This window comes from Drosophila willistoni (genome assembly GCF_018902025.1).
Source record: "Drosophila willistoni isolate 14030-0811.24 chromosome XR unlocalized genomic scaffold, UCI_dwil_1.1 Seg144, whole genome shotgun sequence".
Classification (NCBI taxonomy): Eukaryota; Metazoa; Arthropoda; class Insecta; order Diptera; family Drosophilidae; genus Drosophila; species Drosophila willistoni.
Genome location: NW_025814057.1, coordinates 671,607 through 688,733, shown reverse-complemented (window position 1 = coordinate 688,733; position 17,127 = coordinate 671,607). Strand labels below are relative to the sequence as shown.

At 38.8% G+C, this 17,127-nt stretch overlaps 2 protein-coding genes across 3 annotated transcripts; both read right to left on the bottom strand.

Moving 5' to 3' along the window:
- Positions 1-972: 972 nt before the first annotated feature.
- On the bottom strand, positions 973-10,279 carry LOC6639150 (UDP-GalNAc:beta-1,3-N-acetylgalactosaminyltransferase 1). The gene is made up of 5 exons (XM_023179308.2): positions 9,810-10,279; positions 9,589-9,628; positions 1,958-2,952; positions 1,690-1,893; positions 973-1,621 (listed from the first exon to the last, which is right to left on the bottom strand). The coding sequence occupies exons 3-5, from the start codon at positions 2,816-2,818 to the stop codon at positions 1,250-1,252; spliced, it is 1,437 nt and encodes a 478-aa protein (XP_023035076.1). The 5' UTR covers positions 2,819-2,952; positions 9,589-9,628; positions 9,810-10,279; the 3' UTR covers positions 973-1,249.
- A 525-nt stretch (positions 10,280-10,804) lies between these two features.
- Positions 10,805-16,474, bottom strand: LOC6639151 (nose resistant to fluoxetine protein 6). Of its 2 annotated transcripts, none has more exons than XM_002062527.4 (6): positions 16,257-16,474; positions 13,696-14,302; positions 12,399-13,281; positions 11,980-12,345; positions 11,364-11,916; positions 10,805-11,305 (listed from the first exon to the last, which is right to left on the bottom strand). In XM_002062527.4, the coding sequence occupies exons 2-6, from the start codon at positions 14,072-14,074 to the stop codon at positions 11,174-11,176; spliced, it is 2,313 nt and encodes a 770-aa protein (XP_002062563.1). In that variant the 5' UTR covers positions 14,075-14,302; positions 16,257-16,474; the 3' UTR covers positions 10,805-11,173. The 2 variants fall into 2 exon arrangements, with proteins under 2 accessions (XP_002062563.1, XP_023037312.1); XM_023181544.2 differs by having other exon boundaries at positions 16,374-16,474.
- Positions 16,475-17,127: the final 653 nt, after the last annotated feature.

Here is a 17,127-nt window from a genome sequence, read left to right as displayed (position 1 = left end):
TAATTAAAGTTTACTTAATCAGTTCAAAATTACAAAACATTTCATCTATACATATATATTTATGTATTATTTATGTGCTGTTAGCTAATTAGTTATTCTTCGATTTACTCATTTCTTTTAAACTTTGGTTTTTTTAGTTTTACTCCGTTCTTAAGTTTTGTTTTTATATTTAGGCCGTCTTCATGTAACTCTATGCAACAACTGGCCAATCCTGAAGTTAGCTCAAATCTCGTATCGTTGCGATCGTTAAATTTTTTTTTTGGAATATATTTGATTTTTTAATACATACATTAACTCTTGCATTGAGATTATTCTTTATGCTACTTAAAACCAAACCTAATTGACTAATTGCGAATATAACATACATACATAGTTCAACGTATTCGAATATCAAAACAATTTAAATGCATATTACCTAACAAAGTATAATTATTTGGAAACATATTGAAATAAATTTAGCTTATCGCTTGAAGTAGTGAAACAAAAAACATTTGGTTGTCTTAACAATAGTTGCAATCAATTGCTTTCTGATTTCAGATAGAGCGTGGTCCTCGCAGAAAAAGCTAACTTTAGAGAATCATTTCGATTTCCGATTACTATATAAATGTTTATGGATATCATAGTTTCTTGTTGCATAGGTGAATACAATCTTTTGAAATCATATAATGATAATAAAATATTACGGTTAACTATGTTATTTTGTTTTAGTTTTAAGTACTATTGTTGTTTCTTAATTTTCTTAAGTGGTATGTTAAGAGCTGGTGCGTAAGGTTATCACTTGTTGTTCTCGTTTTTTATGTTTGCTTGTGATAATAATTGTTTAGAATGTCTGTGACCAAAAGAGGCTTGAATGTTGTTCTCCTTCTTCTTATTCTTCAGTGACTATCAATAATCTCTTAGCTATGTATATGTATATATATTGATATATATATATATACATATACATATATATATATATATATGTACATATATATATATATATATATATTTATATTAATATGTGATACGAATGATTGTAGGCAGGTGGTTGGTGGTTCACTTGACTTTGCAATGTTTTTATCTTCTTTTCTCTTGTTTGTTTGTTTGTTTTTCTCTTGTTTTGTTATATTTTCCTTCTTACTCTTTGTGCTAACTAATTTTATCACTAAATAACTAGCGATTAAACAATAAACAGCCAAAAACAAATGGCAAAAAAAAAAAAAAAAATTCCAGGCCACTTTTACTCCTCGTCCTTGTACTTTATTCGTTTCTAGCTGGCTTCCATTTTGCTACGTGTGCTGTTTTGCATCAGAATTAACTGCCAGAGTGCATTGATCCGCTCCGGGCCAATGCTGTGCGAGGTGAAAAGGAACTCCTGATTCATGAGATCAGTCTGGCCGCTAAGCAGCAAATCGTAATCCCAATAATCTAAAATATATGGCTGTACAGAAGTGATTGTAGTGTTTGTCTCCTGAGCCATTATTCCCGTTATGTGGACATCGTCAATCCAAAAATAATTGGAACGTTGGGCAGCCTTATACAGGCGAAACACCACATCGGGTGAATAGATAATGGCAAAGCCAGGACAATAGGGCGGGTAGTAATGCTCGGAATATTCGCTAAAGCTGACGCGCCATTTAGACTGCGAGGAATAGAAGAAGTGTAAGGATTAATTGATTGGGATTAGGAAAATTATGGGCACAAACTCACGCGGTAGGACCTCTTCACTCGTGACCCAACCAAAGGTCGACAGAAGAGCAAATCATGTTGCTGCCCCAGCAGGGAACGTAATGACGACGCAGTCGGCGTCGTAGACGATTGAATCAAAGTTGCCGCTGTCGTTGAAGTCGCTGCTGTTGGCTCCGTCAAGTACTTCAGTAGCTGAGGAGTATGCACATAGACATCGTCATCCACCTGCGATGGAACAAAAGAAGTAAAACAATTGAAAATAATGGTTAGACTTGGACCTAATACGCACCTTGATGAGCAGCTTCGCCTGCGGGCAGTTGTTATGAAACCATTTCAAGGCCATCACATGCTTGTAAGTCATGTTGCGGTAGGCGTCTTGGAAGTTCCCCTGTACCATGTCACCGTACAAGTTATTCTCCTGCGTTAGATCCCATTGCACGGATTGTTCTTCAGGCGGCAGGGCTCCTAGTAGGAAAACCACACGCACTGGCGACTTCTCTATGATCGGACCGCCCCATGTTTGCCTTATGATAGAACGCTTCTCGACATTTCGCGGAGCTGTGTGCACCAGGATCAGGGCCTTTATATCCGCTGAGCAGGCGCGTTGATTCATCACGTAGGCAAAGTTGTTCAAGTCAATCAGCTGAGACGATTTCGTGGTGTGTTGTGTTGAAGTGCTTGTTGGCGCAGGAGGTGAAGGAGTTGCTAAAGGAGCGGGCGTGGCCGCTTTGTCTAGGCTAACTAAACTATGGTTATAACTAAAATTGTAGCGACTAGGCTCGTGTATTTGGTTTGGTTTGTTGTTGTTACTAATGCTGCTGCTACTGTTACTAGTACTAGTATTAGTACTACTACTTCCATTGGCACTAGGTGGTGGCGATGAGAAGGAGGACAACGATGACGCGGAGGAAAAGGAGGAGGCAGAGGAGATAGCAGATGCTGGGGCGGCATAAAAGGCCGACGCCACTGGCGGTGCTTCGGTTTCCAGCATAAGCGGTTGCGGCACAATAACCAGCCAAATGACAAGGAATAAATTCACACAGATTATTAGCAAGCAGATGGAGCGTTTGTCCATCATGCTAATACTTAAGGTTGTTAGCTGTTGTTGCGTTTGTTGTTGTTGTCGTTGTTGTCGTTGTTGATGAATCATTACCTTGATGCTCCTCTTCCTGCTCTGAAGCTGGTGTTGTCGCTTCCTTGTGCTTATTATTCCCTAGACACCTCAAACGGAAGCGTTTTCTGCGTGCTTTTGCCATTTAATTGGGAGTAAACTTCCACGTAGACCTGCAACAAAATGGAAATTAATTTCAGTCAGATGACATTGACAGCTTAGCAACTCAGCTTAACGGTTATTAATCAGCGATAATAGAATAACTATTAATATAATTGATTGACATATGCGGTCATGCCCACGCATATGTATGGCATATAAAAGCGCCACCAACTGAAGCAACCATCAGCCGGGACGTGGACGGACATTTGACCATTAGACATTGGACAAATCAATTTTGTAAATTGCCTGACCCGATAACTTGCAAATGGACATGACGACCGACCGTCAACGGGCGAATTCAACAAGTTTTTTCCATAAGGTCGGCAGCTCCTATCGCCCTTTTTACATTTTCCCACACCTCGACAACAAAAACGCAACACAGCAAAAATCCAATAAGGGCGCGTCGTCTCTAGTAAATGGACGACAAAGTCGTCCTGTTTGTTTGCCCGAACCGACAATCGATACAGGCGATCTGTTTTCGCAGCCCCTGTTCCACTCTTCATAAAAGACTCTATCTCTTAATTGACAGCCCCGTGTAAGATTGAAAAACTTTTAAATTGTTCTTTGTTCATTTAAAATAAAAATAATATATAGTTGGAACTATGTAAATTTAGTTTTTGATAAAGATTATGCATTTTCTGTAGGATTACATTCGTTATCGCTATAATTCGACAGTAAAGTCCGAAAGAGCAAAAGATAATTTGTATAGTTTGCTGAATAGCATGTAATAATAATCATATCCTTATACACAGTGTTTTTGCGAAGGTACTTAGTAGTCATAGTCAGAATACAATCTGAATTCTTGACTCCTCCAGACTCAATTGAATGCAACATAAGACTGCTCCCACTTTTACCCACCAGTTTTCCTCCTTTTTACTGCTGACATCCGGCCGAAGCTGAGAAACGGGTTCATTCAACCAATCCAGGCAATGCGTCATAATTCCATTTATTATTAAAGATTCCCCTCAGTGTGTCTTTACATATATATGTACATATATTCTCTGAGCAACTTGTATTGTTCGTCATATTGAGCCATCCACCATCCACGTTCCTTCAGTGGTTTTCATTTAACAGCGATTGTCAGGTGGGTCACGTATCGCTATCGTTTTGCATAATGGCCGATATCAATGGTGGTTGAAGGTTACAAACTTGCATTTCTAACGATTTTTACAATATTATGAGTTCAATGTTGCAACTAAACTGGCTTTCGTTAAAAGAAGAGCTGCTTATGCAGGCGAATATGATTATGATTTCAACATCCAGTAATTGCTATGGATAATATTCTTAATCAGTCCTGTGATAGCAACTCCGATCCATTATCTATCGATCGGAAAGTGTCATACAAAAAAAGCGTGTATACCAGTGGCGGACCTTGCTTATCTTTTAGTTGTATTGGAGGTAAAATTGACCACTTTCAGAGGTTGAATCTTGGTTTTGGGGGGAGAAACCTTCTTCATTTCCCAATTTTGTGTATACCATAAATATTTGCTTAATCAACTTTAATACCGTTACAAAAATGTCATAGGCAAAGGGCGTTAAAGGAGCGCGGTAAGGGCCAGAACAACACGAAACACGGAAAAATAATAAAAATTTTATATTTATGTAAATTTTCTCTAGGGCGAGCAGTACAACTCCTCCGCACTCTCTCTCTCTCTCTCTATTTGCCTCTTATTTGCTAGTTAACAACGCCGTGTTAATGTAAAAGGGTTGTACTTGTTCTTGTTCTGGTTCTGCTATAGTGGCTGGACTGGTTATAATTATCGGTGGTGGTGCCACCGATCTGTCACGCAACACAAAAAGGGCCAGACACAGTCACAGATGTAAGCAAGAGGAAGAAGGACGTAGGAAGGAGGGAGGAGGGTATGCCACAGATGCGGTGGTCATTCCTCAATGCTCAAAGATATGCAAATAAAAAAAAGAAAAACAAATTACTGCTGAACCTTTGACCTTTTAGCAATCGACAAAAAAATTAAACAAGAGCAATATATCCTTAAAGAAGGAACGACGAAGACTGTAAAACCATTGCCCTATGGCGTGCCAGGACAAAAGCCAATCTGAAGTTGGCATTTCGTAGGCCCAAGGGCATAGTGCAACTGCCACAAGTCGCAAAATTAAGTTCAGTTTGGAGTCATGCGAGACTCCTCCGAGGGTTGCTGCAGCTGTCGCCCAGACATCCCACACTTCCACAATTTCCTGGGTAGTAAAGAAAGTGGGGTTTTTTGCACCCAAACTCATCGCTTTGGGGACATCTTTTAAAGTTACTTTAAAGTTTGGCAAAACGATTTTTTCGGTCGAATTCACGTTTAACTTTGGTTTACAGGTGTAGCAACCACCGCAAACGTGAGAAAGCCAAGGGAAGGTAGATGCAAATAACTAGCCTCCATCCCTCATCCAGCCATCGTTCCATCCGATGTGCAAAACTTTGTTTTCAAGTCGAAGGTTAAATTTTATCGCGGCTACATTTTGTGGCAAACGGCGCCCCGTTGCCGCTTGCTGTTGCTTCTATTGTTTACTGAGACTCTGATTTGCTGCAGACACAACTGACTGTAGAACTTTCCTAGCCCTTTCTCACACACCCTTTTTCCTCAAAATAGTTTTCATTCAATGGCAATGACAGGCAGCAAGTAGGTTGGCAGCAGCAAGAAGCAGGAGGAGAAGAAAACAGAAAACAAGTTGGCTACTATCCAAAAAACACTTTGAATAGTTTCGGTCAGGTCGCTTTTCGTTTAGCACCCAGTGCAAATCCGATAGATATGCAAGATATATTCTTTATATACGTTTATTTTCTATTCACACACAAAGTGAGTCTAAGTATAGCTACATATCATTCTGCCCGTACATACATATTACTGAACAAGTGCAAAACATTTCACAAAAGATGTGTTTGTTATAGTTATGGCAATGCTTTCGACCACTTTGTGGTAATTGCTATCAATTCCAGGCTACAACTGTCCTACTCCATTCTATTCCATTCTGACCCGTCCCGACCCGTCCCCTAGGCACGCCCTGTGGCCACTTCAATTTTACGAGCCATTTTGTTGTGGGCCAGGTGAGCTAGGTAAGTGGTAAAACGAAAATAGCTCATCAATGTCGTCCACCAAACTGTGAGAAGGCGACTAGGTAAAAAAAAAAGAAAACAAAAAAACAAAACACAAACTATACACATCAAAATAGCCATCACCTAATTGCAAATGATCTGTTTAACTTTGGCAATTGCATGTAGAGGCTCCTATTTTACAGTTCTTTTCCAAAAGATATCAGTTAAGCATTTCAAGTGAAGTCAAACAAAACTTGTAGAAACTTTTATTTCCCTCGCCATGTAAAATTATTATTTTTACCGCACATGGCTTGATCTGTCCCTGTGTGGGGGGAATGCTATTGGGCCAGTCATCTTTGCAGATCTTCGACAAAGGAAATCCCCCGGTTCCAGATGTTTCGTTTGACAGTTTTGCTGTTTGCAGTAGAGGAAAAGAAATTTGGTTTTTCCAATCGGAAAAATAATTATTGCACATATGCAGCCATTTTAAGGCTATCCAGGGAAATCAACTGTCAAGGAAGGTAATTTTTATTAGTTGACACACTCACTCACAGGTATATAGATACATATACTCATTTCGGTGTGGGTTGCCAATTAAAAAAAAAAAAAAACAAAAAGAACAGCGTACCTAACTATGCAAAAGTCAAATGGAAAGAACACACCCAGCTCCCAAAGTGTAGAGTCTAGGCTTGGCTAAATAAATTATGAGAATAAACCGCACACAGTTCCTTGTCCTTTTTTGTTGTTGTTTTATATTTTTTATTTTTTATTGCTACTTTGCGTATGAAAATTTAATTACGCGCATTTTGCTTATATTTTCACGGCTGACGCGGCTCACAAGGCAAATGACCACCACCACCAGTCACCACCACCATAAGGAACCCGGAGAGAGTCCCAAGTCCCGTGGTCCCGAAACCGCAGACCCCAGACCAAACGAGTTTTGTGCACGCACATAAATGAAAAAGAAGAAGAAATTAAAGGCGAAATGTAATGAATTGAGGCGACGACAGGAGAACTGAGGGCTAAGCCGACAAAAACGTGTCCAACGATGAGTCAGTTGGAGTCCATATTTAAATAAAGTAAATGAAATCGTCGCACCGACTTCGGTATGCCATGTACCATACTTGAAACAGATATTTCAGATTTTAAGCCAAATTGACATATGTGTTAGTATGTATATATGTACCTATGTATCTTTACAAATACCCTTTTAGGCAACATAGTGATAAACGTCTATAAAAAGTATTTTCAATCCAATCCTTAATTATTATACATATAGACGAACATGGATAGATGGAATAGTAAGATTAATAATATACATATGTACATATTGTTTAATATTTGAGATCGAAAAAGCATTCTTCTATCTATTGAATGCACATTTTGACGACTTCAATATGCCATCATCTCACAAATTAAATGTATCTATAAAAATTATGTGAATTTATAAAAAATCCTTTTAATAACTAAATGATCGTCAACATATTAATTTTAACTTAAGGGTTCATAATATCAACTTCATATGTAAGCAAATTAAAAATAAATAAACCAACTCAAATGCGATCTAAAATTAATCTGTATTACTTATAAAGTGCGATAACGAGTACGCCGAATTCCAAAATTCCATTGGGATGCATGCATACTGGACGCTGTATACATACATATTTACATACAAATACGGGAAAGAGTATTAAGGGCATTTTAAAATTTAAACGGAAATTGGCTCAGAATTCATAGCACTTTCGAGATTAGAAATGGCTGGTTATCGAATATCCAACACTCTAGAGCCTACAGTAGGCTATTGAAATGAATACAATTTGCGTAATCAAAACACCAAAAAAGAAAAGAGTGTATAAGTATATACATACATACGTAGATACAAGAGAGAAATCAAGCCTAAGTCGTGGCGAAAACATGACGAAGTGACGACGTAGCTGACTGGGTCAATGTACGAGCCATAAAAATCGTCTGCTGAAGTTTTTGTGTTTGCTTGGAAGGTAGGTTAGGTTTAGTTTTATCAGGTGCTATCAGAAGCTACCGTAAGCAAATAAACCAAAAACTCAAAAAAATAATTACTGTTAAGAAGAGAGCAACGCGAAGCGAGAGGTGGAGAGTTAATTTGAAAGCTTCCAATACAGAGGCGACAGCGACTGCTGCTGCTGCTGCTGCTGCTGCTAGCACGTGATCAGTAAATTCACTTTAAATTTTAAATATGAAATCATATCCATACGTATGTGAATACACCCGCTGCTCCCTCTTCCAAAAACAGCAACACACACTTATACATACATATGTATATGTATACATATATTTATATAAAAGGCGGTATGCACATGTATGTATGTATTTACATATATGCGATATAAAAAGAGCTGTATGATAAATGAATTGAGTGGCAACGAACGCCTTTTGTATTGAGCAAACACTCGACATGTTTTTTTTCTTTTTGCCATATATGTGTGTATGAATGTATATGTATGTATTTCTAGGTGCTGGAGTGCCTTGCAGACGCTACAAAGGCAAAAAGTGGTGCGGTGATGGCTCAAGGGAGGAGGAGTGCGTGTGGACTCTGTGCCTGTGCCTGTGCCTGAACTTGTTCAAGGTCAACAACGAGCAAGAACACATGCAAAATGTATAAGAACTGAGCCCAAGACCCTTCAGCACCCCCACCACACCCCACTGCATAGACTGACGAACGTCCAAAAATGCTGTGCAAATGTCAATATGCATATAGGTATGGATGTGTGCAATCACTTGACAAAGAACTTATCTATCAGGTAATTCAATTAATATAAAAAGCGAATAAACAGACGGGGTTACAACTTTTAATTTTTTGTCAATTCATATTGAATCACGAAATAAATAAATGTATTATACATCATTACTTTTGACATTAAATCAGTGCAGTCGGATTCCAACATGAATGTATCTATCTACATACATATGTATGTATGTATATAAATACACACATATTATATATTAGGGCGGGCCAAAGTTTATTTTTTGTAGGGAGAAAGCATCTCCGACCATATCTTCATATGTACATATGTTTGAGAGACATGCGAACTAAACAAATAACTAAATAATTGCAAAATGGTATTTTGCAAATTGCAACAAAAATACACCCTTTATTATCTGTAATGTTATTATCGTGCAAATTTGTTGTTGGCTGACAAGCCTTGTTTCAAAAAAAAAATTAAAAGAATAGAGATCAAATTCAAAAAGCATCTTTATAAACACCAAAGAAAAGGGGTCGAAGTAAATCTCATGTAAGGAAGGACAAGCACACTCGATAATCTTATGTAAACAGAAAAAAATTAAATTCTTTTAAAATCGGAATTTTTTGAATGTCTCCTTATTAATTTTTTTCGGTCCACCCTAATGTATATGTACAATAGTGATGCGGCCAGACGGATAAACAAAGCAAAGTACGAAAGAAAAAAAAATATATAAAATAAACTAAATACTTTAATTAGTGCATATTCTAATCAAAGTAAATATTAATTAAAACCGGCATGCCCTCCAAATACTTTTAAATACTTTTTTCACTTGATAATTAAAGAAAAGCTTCGCTCTGATTAGAAAGCACTTAACAAATTGAGATATTTACCTGATGTAGTTCTGCTAGTTGCTAACTAATCCTCTAGTTGCTGCTTAGTAAATTTGTTGGCACATAAAAAGGGTTGATGCGTCGGCGTTGGCGGCGACGGTCGCAGCATCAGTCGCGATGAGAGAATGAAAATGAATGGAAGGGGTTTTTGTCTTACTTTTTGCTTCTCTTTATGTCTCAATTTGTTCTGAGGTGTTTTTTTTTTTTTTTACTAGCTCTACCATTTAAATCACATGCTCAGGTGGTCTGGGATGCTGGGATTTCCAGTTGTAGTTACAAATTAAGCGATAATTAACCAACACACAATCACGCACACACACTATTTCGTTTTATCGCCAAAACCGAGCTTCATTTTTTTTTGATTTTCTGCTTGAAGCGTTTAACTTTTATCCTACATAAATTTCTATATACACATATATTTGATTTTGTTTCCTTTCGGCAGATTGTGGGTGGAGCAAATACACATTCACGCAAACGCAAGCGGAATGGAATGCACAGTGGATAGAAGAAGAGACACAAGGATGCCAGCAAGGATGCTGATGCGAAAAAAATATGATAAACACTTTTTACTTTCACTTTCGGATATTTTCATAAAATTCGACTTTTATCTGAATAGTTTTAAGGTTATGGCCCATATTAGCATATTGTTTATGCCGCCGTTGCTGCTGCTTCTTGTTTCAAATTAAAATAAAAAAGTAGCAAACAGCAACCAACAGTGCTGCGAAAACATTATCGATACTTTACATTTTTGAGAGACTATCGATGTTTTCGCAATATCGATATATCGAAACAGGCGAAAAGTAAAAGCAGAAAAAATACCAAAAGGACACAATATTTCCCTAAAGAATACCAGAAAAAACAAATATCCCTGCTCCTTTTAGACAATAAATCATCGATTGTTGTCAATGTTAAGTTAACAGCTCGGTTTTAATGTAATTTAACAGGGGTAAAAAGCGCCAAATTTTAAAAGTTTAACAGAAAATGTTGAAGACCCCTTCATTAAATGGAGAACACATTAGGTACTCACAATAATTGCAAATAACTTCTAGCTGCTAGAAATAGATAGAAGATAGGGATAAATAAACAAAAAGGCATTTTCCTACAGAAACCATTCTTGATTAGCCTGACAATAATATTATAGAAAAATTTATATAATAACATTATTTTTATTTATTAACTAAAAACAAAATTTAAATGTAAATATACATATGCAAACCGACAGTATCTAAGCGAGGGGAGATCTACCAGAAACTGGCGGTCCGTGTTCGCACATGAATTCAGATTCTCAAATGCTCTTCACAGTTAACTAAGCTGTGTCTCTAAATACATACAATATAATTTTCATACTATATGTACATAGTTGGAGTACAGTTAGTACAGTTAGTAAACGATAAAAAAAAAAAAATTAACAGTTAAGTAACGAGGCATAACATAACAATAATTTTATGGTGGCCACCAAAAGATCTACAGCTATATGACTAAACTAGGATTGATTAGATTAAAATGAGTTGTACATGAAAACGATCACAATTGTATCTGATGGAGGCGTTTGAGTTTATAATTTCTAACTTAAGTTAAGCATCATTTAGGCATTTTTTGATTTGCTGCCTCGTTTCAGCAGCAAACTGGACATATTACTGTAGGGTAGTTCAAATGCCAAGGAGAATATGATGGAGGCCAGGTAACAGATGACAGCAAAGCCGCAGGTGACAACGCACTGAAAAATTTGATGAGTTACTTGATGGTTCTTTGGCATTATCTATCCAGCCACTTACCAGCATAAAGGGATCGGCATGCGTGCTAGAGCTGGTGAGACTGTAAAACAATGCAATGACTAGCGGATTTAATAAGTAAATGGCGTAGGACAAGCGGCTAAGGTGTTGGAAGCCCTTGGCCTCCAGAAGTCGTGACCACCAGACACCACGTCCCGTGGCACTGCCCGAAATCATCCAGCACACGCTCAAAGAGAAGAATAGACGGCCCATCACAAAAAGAGTTATGGCCATAAGAGATCCGAGATCTCGTTTTATTGTCGAATAGATGCAAACGAAGAAGACCATGAGAGAAAAATGCCACGCCCAACGTTCCCTTACTTCACTTAATTCCCATTTTGAACCCTTTTTCGATCGCTCTAGCAACATCCAGGCCGTGATGGCCCCCAAAATATACGGAAGAACTCTCACGAAGGGCGACGTATAGATTTCTGTGCCGGTGGCAAATGCCGAATCGAATGACAGTTGGAACTTGATGGACAAGCCAATGCCGTACGACCAGGCAATTGTCGAGAAAAGGGCTGTAGTCACCAATGTTTTTGTTACCTTGGGGTGCCTACAAAAAAGTGATTAGAAATCAACAAAATGATCAATCAATCAAATCGCAGCAGATACTCACTTGACATACAGAAAAAGTAGGCCGTTGGCCAGTATAAAAAACTGCATTTCACAAGCCAACGACCAGCTCCAATTGGCGCACATATCACGATGATCAAAGAGATTCTGTACGAAGAACAAATTGCGCCACCAATGTCTCGAGCACATCTCGTCAAACCGCTCGTTTATGTGGTAGACCGAGACGTCGCCAATGTAGGCATATACCAAATCCACTGTGGCCATCACGACCAGATAGAGCGGACCCAAACGCAAATAACGATGGAACAGAAGCTTGCCGAAAAGTTTTAGATTCTGTAAAAAACCATTTAGACGCACTGCCTCCAATTGCTGCGAGTTGCGAAGGAAGTTATACGTTTGCAGGAACCCACTAAAAAGAATAAGATTAGCAGATGAACATTAGTGCAGTGTTCCTGCACTCACCTGATTGTGAAGAAGACATCGACCAGCAATGGAGCCGACGAGACGTATTGAAAAAAGGCCTGCTCGGCATAGGATATTAGCACTGTTTTATTGTGAACGGTGAAGTACATGAACCACACGACGTGAAAGACCATAATCCAGATGGCGCACACAGATCGCAGACCATTCATCAGAGGAATTTCATGGACACTGTTCTCCCTAATAGCAAAGATCTTAGCCCAATTGCCCGGGACATCGTAGCATTTTACGAATCTCTGCAGACGTTCCCATTGCAAGAGAGTGTGAAGGAATCGCCAGAGTTCTGATTCAGCCGGAACCAGACCTCGGTCCTCTTCATTTTCATCATCATTACCATCAAGGTCTGGTGGGGCCAGTGTTTTTCTCTTCTTGGCCTCCGCCATTAATTGCTGCGAGCACAGCATAAGAGCACAGGTCGCTATAACGCAGGTGACCACCAGTCGAAAGCTCATACGCTGATAGAATGTGTCGCTTAACTGCAGATCCTTTATGTACACCACCTCGGGACGAATGTCAAAGATATCGTTCTCAGTGAACATTCCCCTGGACACGTACTCTTCGGAGAGTTGTTTGAGCTCCTGTGACGAGCAGGCGGTCGGCAGGCATAGTCCAATGTGAATTATTTGTTCTGACATTAATTTGATCTCCACTTGCCATGGGGAACTGTGACGCAAATAAACCACTCTATAGTCCATATCGAAGGGCGCTCGCTGGGTAATCAAACCCAAATGCATCACCCGATCAAAGTTCTTGGAGAGGGTTATGCCCACAGGTCGCTGGACATCCTTGCAGGCCTCTCGACTGCCAAACCAATAGTTTTGTCCATACACAAAACCCGATGGTTTTGTGCCACTAGCATCGAGAACTGCAACAACATTTTAAACTCCGATTAGTCATTGCCTAGCATGATTAGTTGCTATTGTAAGCTTTGATCGTTTAAATACAACAAAAACATCGCCGTAATGACGTCCATGAATTTCCGAAAATTTTATTTATTTTGCGGTGCAGTTTACCCCCAACGACAACGTCTATAAATAATCTTGCTTTGCCTGGGTCAAACTACATACATAGTGGGTATATGTAAAGTATATTAGCAAATACTTGACCAAGTTAGTATTACAAGTTAACTAAATTACTACATTTTGCATTTCCTTGAAAAGGTGCTAACTTGTTTTGTATACTTTCAGAAAGCCCCGATTAAAAGAATTGATGAGTATTTCTCTTTCTCTGACTATCCTCCTCGATCGATTCTAATCTTAATCCTTAAGTAGGCACTCACCTTTCATGGCCCACGGTTGCTTGCTGAGAATGCCTCGCTGCACATGTCGCAACTGGGATTGACACAATGGATTGACGATGCTGCCGTTGGCCACTTTGGTCAGTCCAAAGATGACGGAGGTGCGTGTCAAATGCGTTTCATGGGGGGAGTTAAGCACTAAGCCTAATGACTCCTTGGATAATAACTGATCCTGTTTCGAACGTGTTTCGTTTAAGTGGCTTTGATAATGCTGTTGGTGCTGTTGCCAATGCGTTGATGTCTGCGTTGAGCTCTGATTGCTGGCGCCCTTGGCAGAGCCAACAAATGAAACAGTAAGTACGAGCACAAGCGGCAGCAGCAGCACGACGAGTTGCACCCAAGAGGTGCGTCTGATCCCCATGATGATTTTGGGTTACCTTGGCTTATTTGTTGTAGTTGTTATTACTTTTGATATTCAGGTGGACGGACCGACCGTTGAAAGATCTTTTTGAGGCTCGATTTATTTGGCTATTTCAAATGGCTTGTTTGATTGCTGTTTGTGTTTGTTTGTTTGCTGCTCGTTGCCCGCTCGGTTAGGCATGAAGGTCACCCTTATTGTTGTCTCTCTATATATGATGTTGGCCGGCGACTACAAAAAATATTGATATTTGCCAATTATTTATTAGGGATTATTCAATATTATTGAAAAATTGTCTCTCATCATCCCTCATCTCCCCCTTATTCACCCACTCCTGCGCTATCTATCTGGTTACAAATTGCAATTATTACTCATACGCCCGGTCGGCCGGCGGCACATATGGATCACTTTGTTTAGCTTATGCAATAATTAACATTTACCACATGCGTTAATAATTTTTTCGCACAAACAAATAAACTAATGACAAAAACAAAAATGAAGAGTAAAAGTTTTTTTTTTCCCAAAAGTCAAACAATGCTCAAAAAATAGCAAAACAACTCAACCCAATTTCATAGAGACTGAGACATGGACTAAGGTTCAATTGATTATCGCGTTGCCCCAGGCAACATTTGAGTTTGTTTTTTTGAGTTAAATTGCTCGTCTTGTCGATTTCTGGTGAGTGACTCCACTAGGGCTGCGCATGTGTAAATTGATTTGGCCAATGTGACCACTGCACAGTGAGTCTGAAGTGGTAAACCAAAATAGTCAACTTAATGCACTTTGGAGTAGAAATCACTCATCAATGGCCTTTCTCCATTAAAGTATTCAATACCACGATGATTTCTAAATTCATTTTTCAGTGCAATTTCTTTCTTCTAGGTGAGTTTCACAGATTAGTCCCACTGTGCGCCACTGCTGACCAAACACTTGACTGAGTGAAGCTTTAAGCCGCAGAGCTGGCCTTTCGTTTTCGTTTTTTTTTTTGATCGGCTTACATACACACACACACACACACACTTTTACACGTAATATTACCAAGTTTATTGTTTATTATTGCAAGATTCATTTTATGTCCGGGGGCCAGAGACATTGAGGCGCATAATCATCCAAAAAAAACATGACACAAGAAAAAAATTGTTGATTGTGGCCAAGAATTTTTTTGCTTTTACCTTTTCGTGGGGTCGTTTTAAAAAGAGAAATAACAATTCGAGCACATGCTTTAGTTGGCGCTTTTAACACATTTTCGCTTTCCTCTTGACTCTTTATTTCTTCTTCAAGGTTTGTTTTGCATAAGTTAACCATCTTCATTATCCACAATCATCTGCTTCTTTCTTGGAGGAGGATGTTGTAACCCGCCCACTTTGCATATGCATATTGAATATTTATTTCTGTTGTTATTGGTTTTTGGTTTGGAAATACGTTTTTATTATATAAGAAGAAATTTAGCTACTTTGTCGCAGAGTGTGAAGAAAAGAGAGAGGCAGAGAGAGAGAGAGAGAGATAGAGAGAGGAAGGGAGTGGAAGGGATAGAGAGAGAGAAAAAGTGAGGGGGTAAGATGATGCTCACTTTTATTTTATTTAAACCATGTATTCTTGTTAGCCAAGTGTTCAATTAACAAGTATTATTTGCACTGAGAGGCGGCAAACTTAAGAGAGAAAGAACCCAAAATAAAGACAGAGAACAGAAAGTCTGATATAATCGGACTGGGCCATAGGTGTAAGCCGACTCCTAAAACTGATATTGTAACGCGATATTGTAATGTTCTTCATGATATTTCTGATCAATTCATAATATTGTGAACAAATTGTAAACTTCTTTCACAGCCTAAATTGAAGATAATGAAGTGCCTCATAGAGAATTTCAGCTGATCTTTAATCACATTCTCAATCTGGTATTAAACTTCTGCTGAGGCTTGCTTTGCTTTTGTTCGATTGGGTTTACTGTATTCTTTTTGGACTGAGTTAAAGTTGGACTTAATGAAATTTGTTTATTAGTTTCCACCGTGTACTTTGATTTTGTTTGAATTCTTGGTTGATGTTTATTGGTCGCTGCCTGTTACCACGTTGATTGTTGTTTGGGTAATTTGTTGATCAACATCTGTTTAATTTAATTTTCACTTTTATTTTCTGTTTCAGTCTTGTTGTAGTTGCGATAATTTTTATTAAGACACTTACACACACTCACACAAAAAGGGGCAGGGCAAGAGTAGAGCACGTCAGAGGAAAGATCCGGAACGACTTTCGTTTTCGTTATGTACTGATAAAAAGCAAACCAAAAAACAAAAAAAAAAAGAAGACTCACTGCACAACAGATTAGCTCTCTCAGTCTCAGCCTCAGTCCCAGACTGGCCCTGCAACTCGTTTATTTTCGGTTTTGTTTTTTGGGTTATTTTGTTTTTGCCTGAAATATTTTATTTTTTTGTTAATGACAACGCTGCGAGGGCAGCGCGTGCAACGTCTTCGTAGCAACTGTGCGACGCTGCATTTTGGCTCAAAGTTTTATAAACTTGGTCAGTGGAGTGAATTGTGCGGCCAGCAGTAGAAGCCGCAGCAGCAGCAGCAGTAGCTGCTGCTACGTCCAAGAGAGATAAATCAACAATTTGGTAGGTACCAAGATCAAGCCGAACTTTCGTCGAATACTGACGCGCTCTCTCGGATCCTATCTGCCTATCTATCTAGCGTTTCGGCTAACGCACGCACTTTAGTCTTTACCGATTTTTATGATCAGTTTTATGGGCCCTTTTTGGCAAATCAGAAAGCTTTAATCAACTACAACAAGTATTTCTGTTTAATTTGCGTTTCTCTTTTCAAATTTATTGGATAGATGGCGCAAGTGCGCCTCAACTGACGAAATCGACAAATTCCGAATTCCCAAATTCCAAAATTCAATAGCAATTGTTTTGAATGGCTAAAATTTCCATTGAGCAATTAAAGTCGATTACCCGGGAAAAGAGTCGACGCCTAAGTAAGTCTGGATAGTCGAAAATGTTTATGCAAATTTTGTGCTAAATGTGCTGAAAAACTGCTAGAGGTCATCCAGCTGGTTCCATGATGGT

Excerpts from the sequence above, each read along its gene's own strand:
- LOC6639150 (XM_023179308.2), bottom strand. The coding sequence starts at position 2,818 with ATGATTCATCAACAACGACAACAACGACAACAACAACAAACGCAACAA. Across the intron at positions 1,894-1,957 it reads AGGCGAAGCTGCTCATCAAG|GTGGATGACGATGTCTATGT; the intron begins GTGCGTATTAGG and ends GTTCCATCGCAG. Across the intron at positions 1,622-1,689 it reads GAGTGAAGAGGTCCTACCGC|TCTAAATGGCGCGTCAGCTT; the intron begins GTGAGTTTGTGC and ends TATTCCTCGCAG.
- LOC6639151 (XM_002062527.4), bottom strand. The coding sequence starts at position 14,074 with ATGGGGATCAGACGCACCTCTTGGGTGCAACTCGTCGTGCTGCTGCTG. Across the intron at positions 12,346-12,398 it reads GATGTCTTCTTCACAATCAG|TGGGTTCCTGCAAACGTATA; the intron begins GTGAGTGCAGGA and ends TATTCTTTTTAG. Across the intron at positions 11,917-11,979 it reads CTACTTTTTCTGTATGTCAA|GCACCCCAAGGTAACAAAAA; the intron begins GTGAGTATCTGC and ends ACTTTTTTGTAG.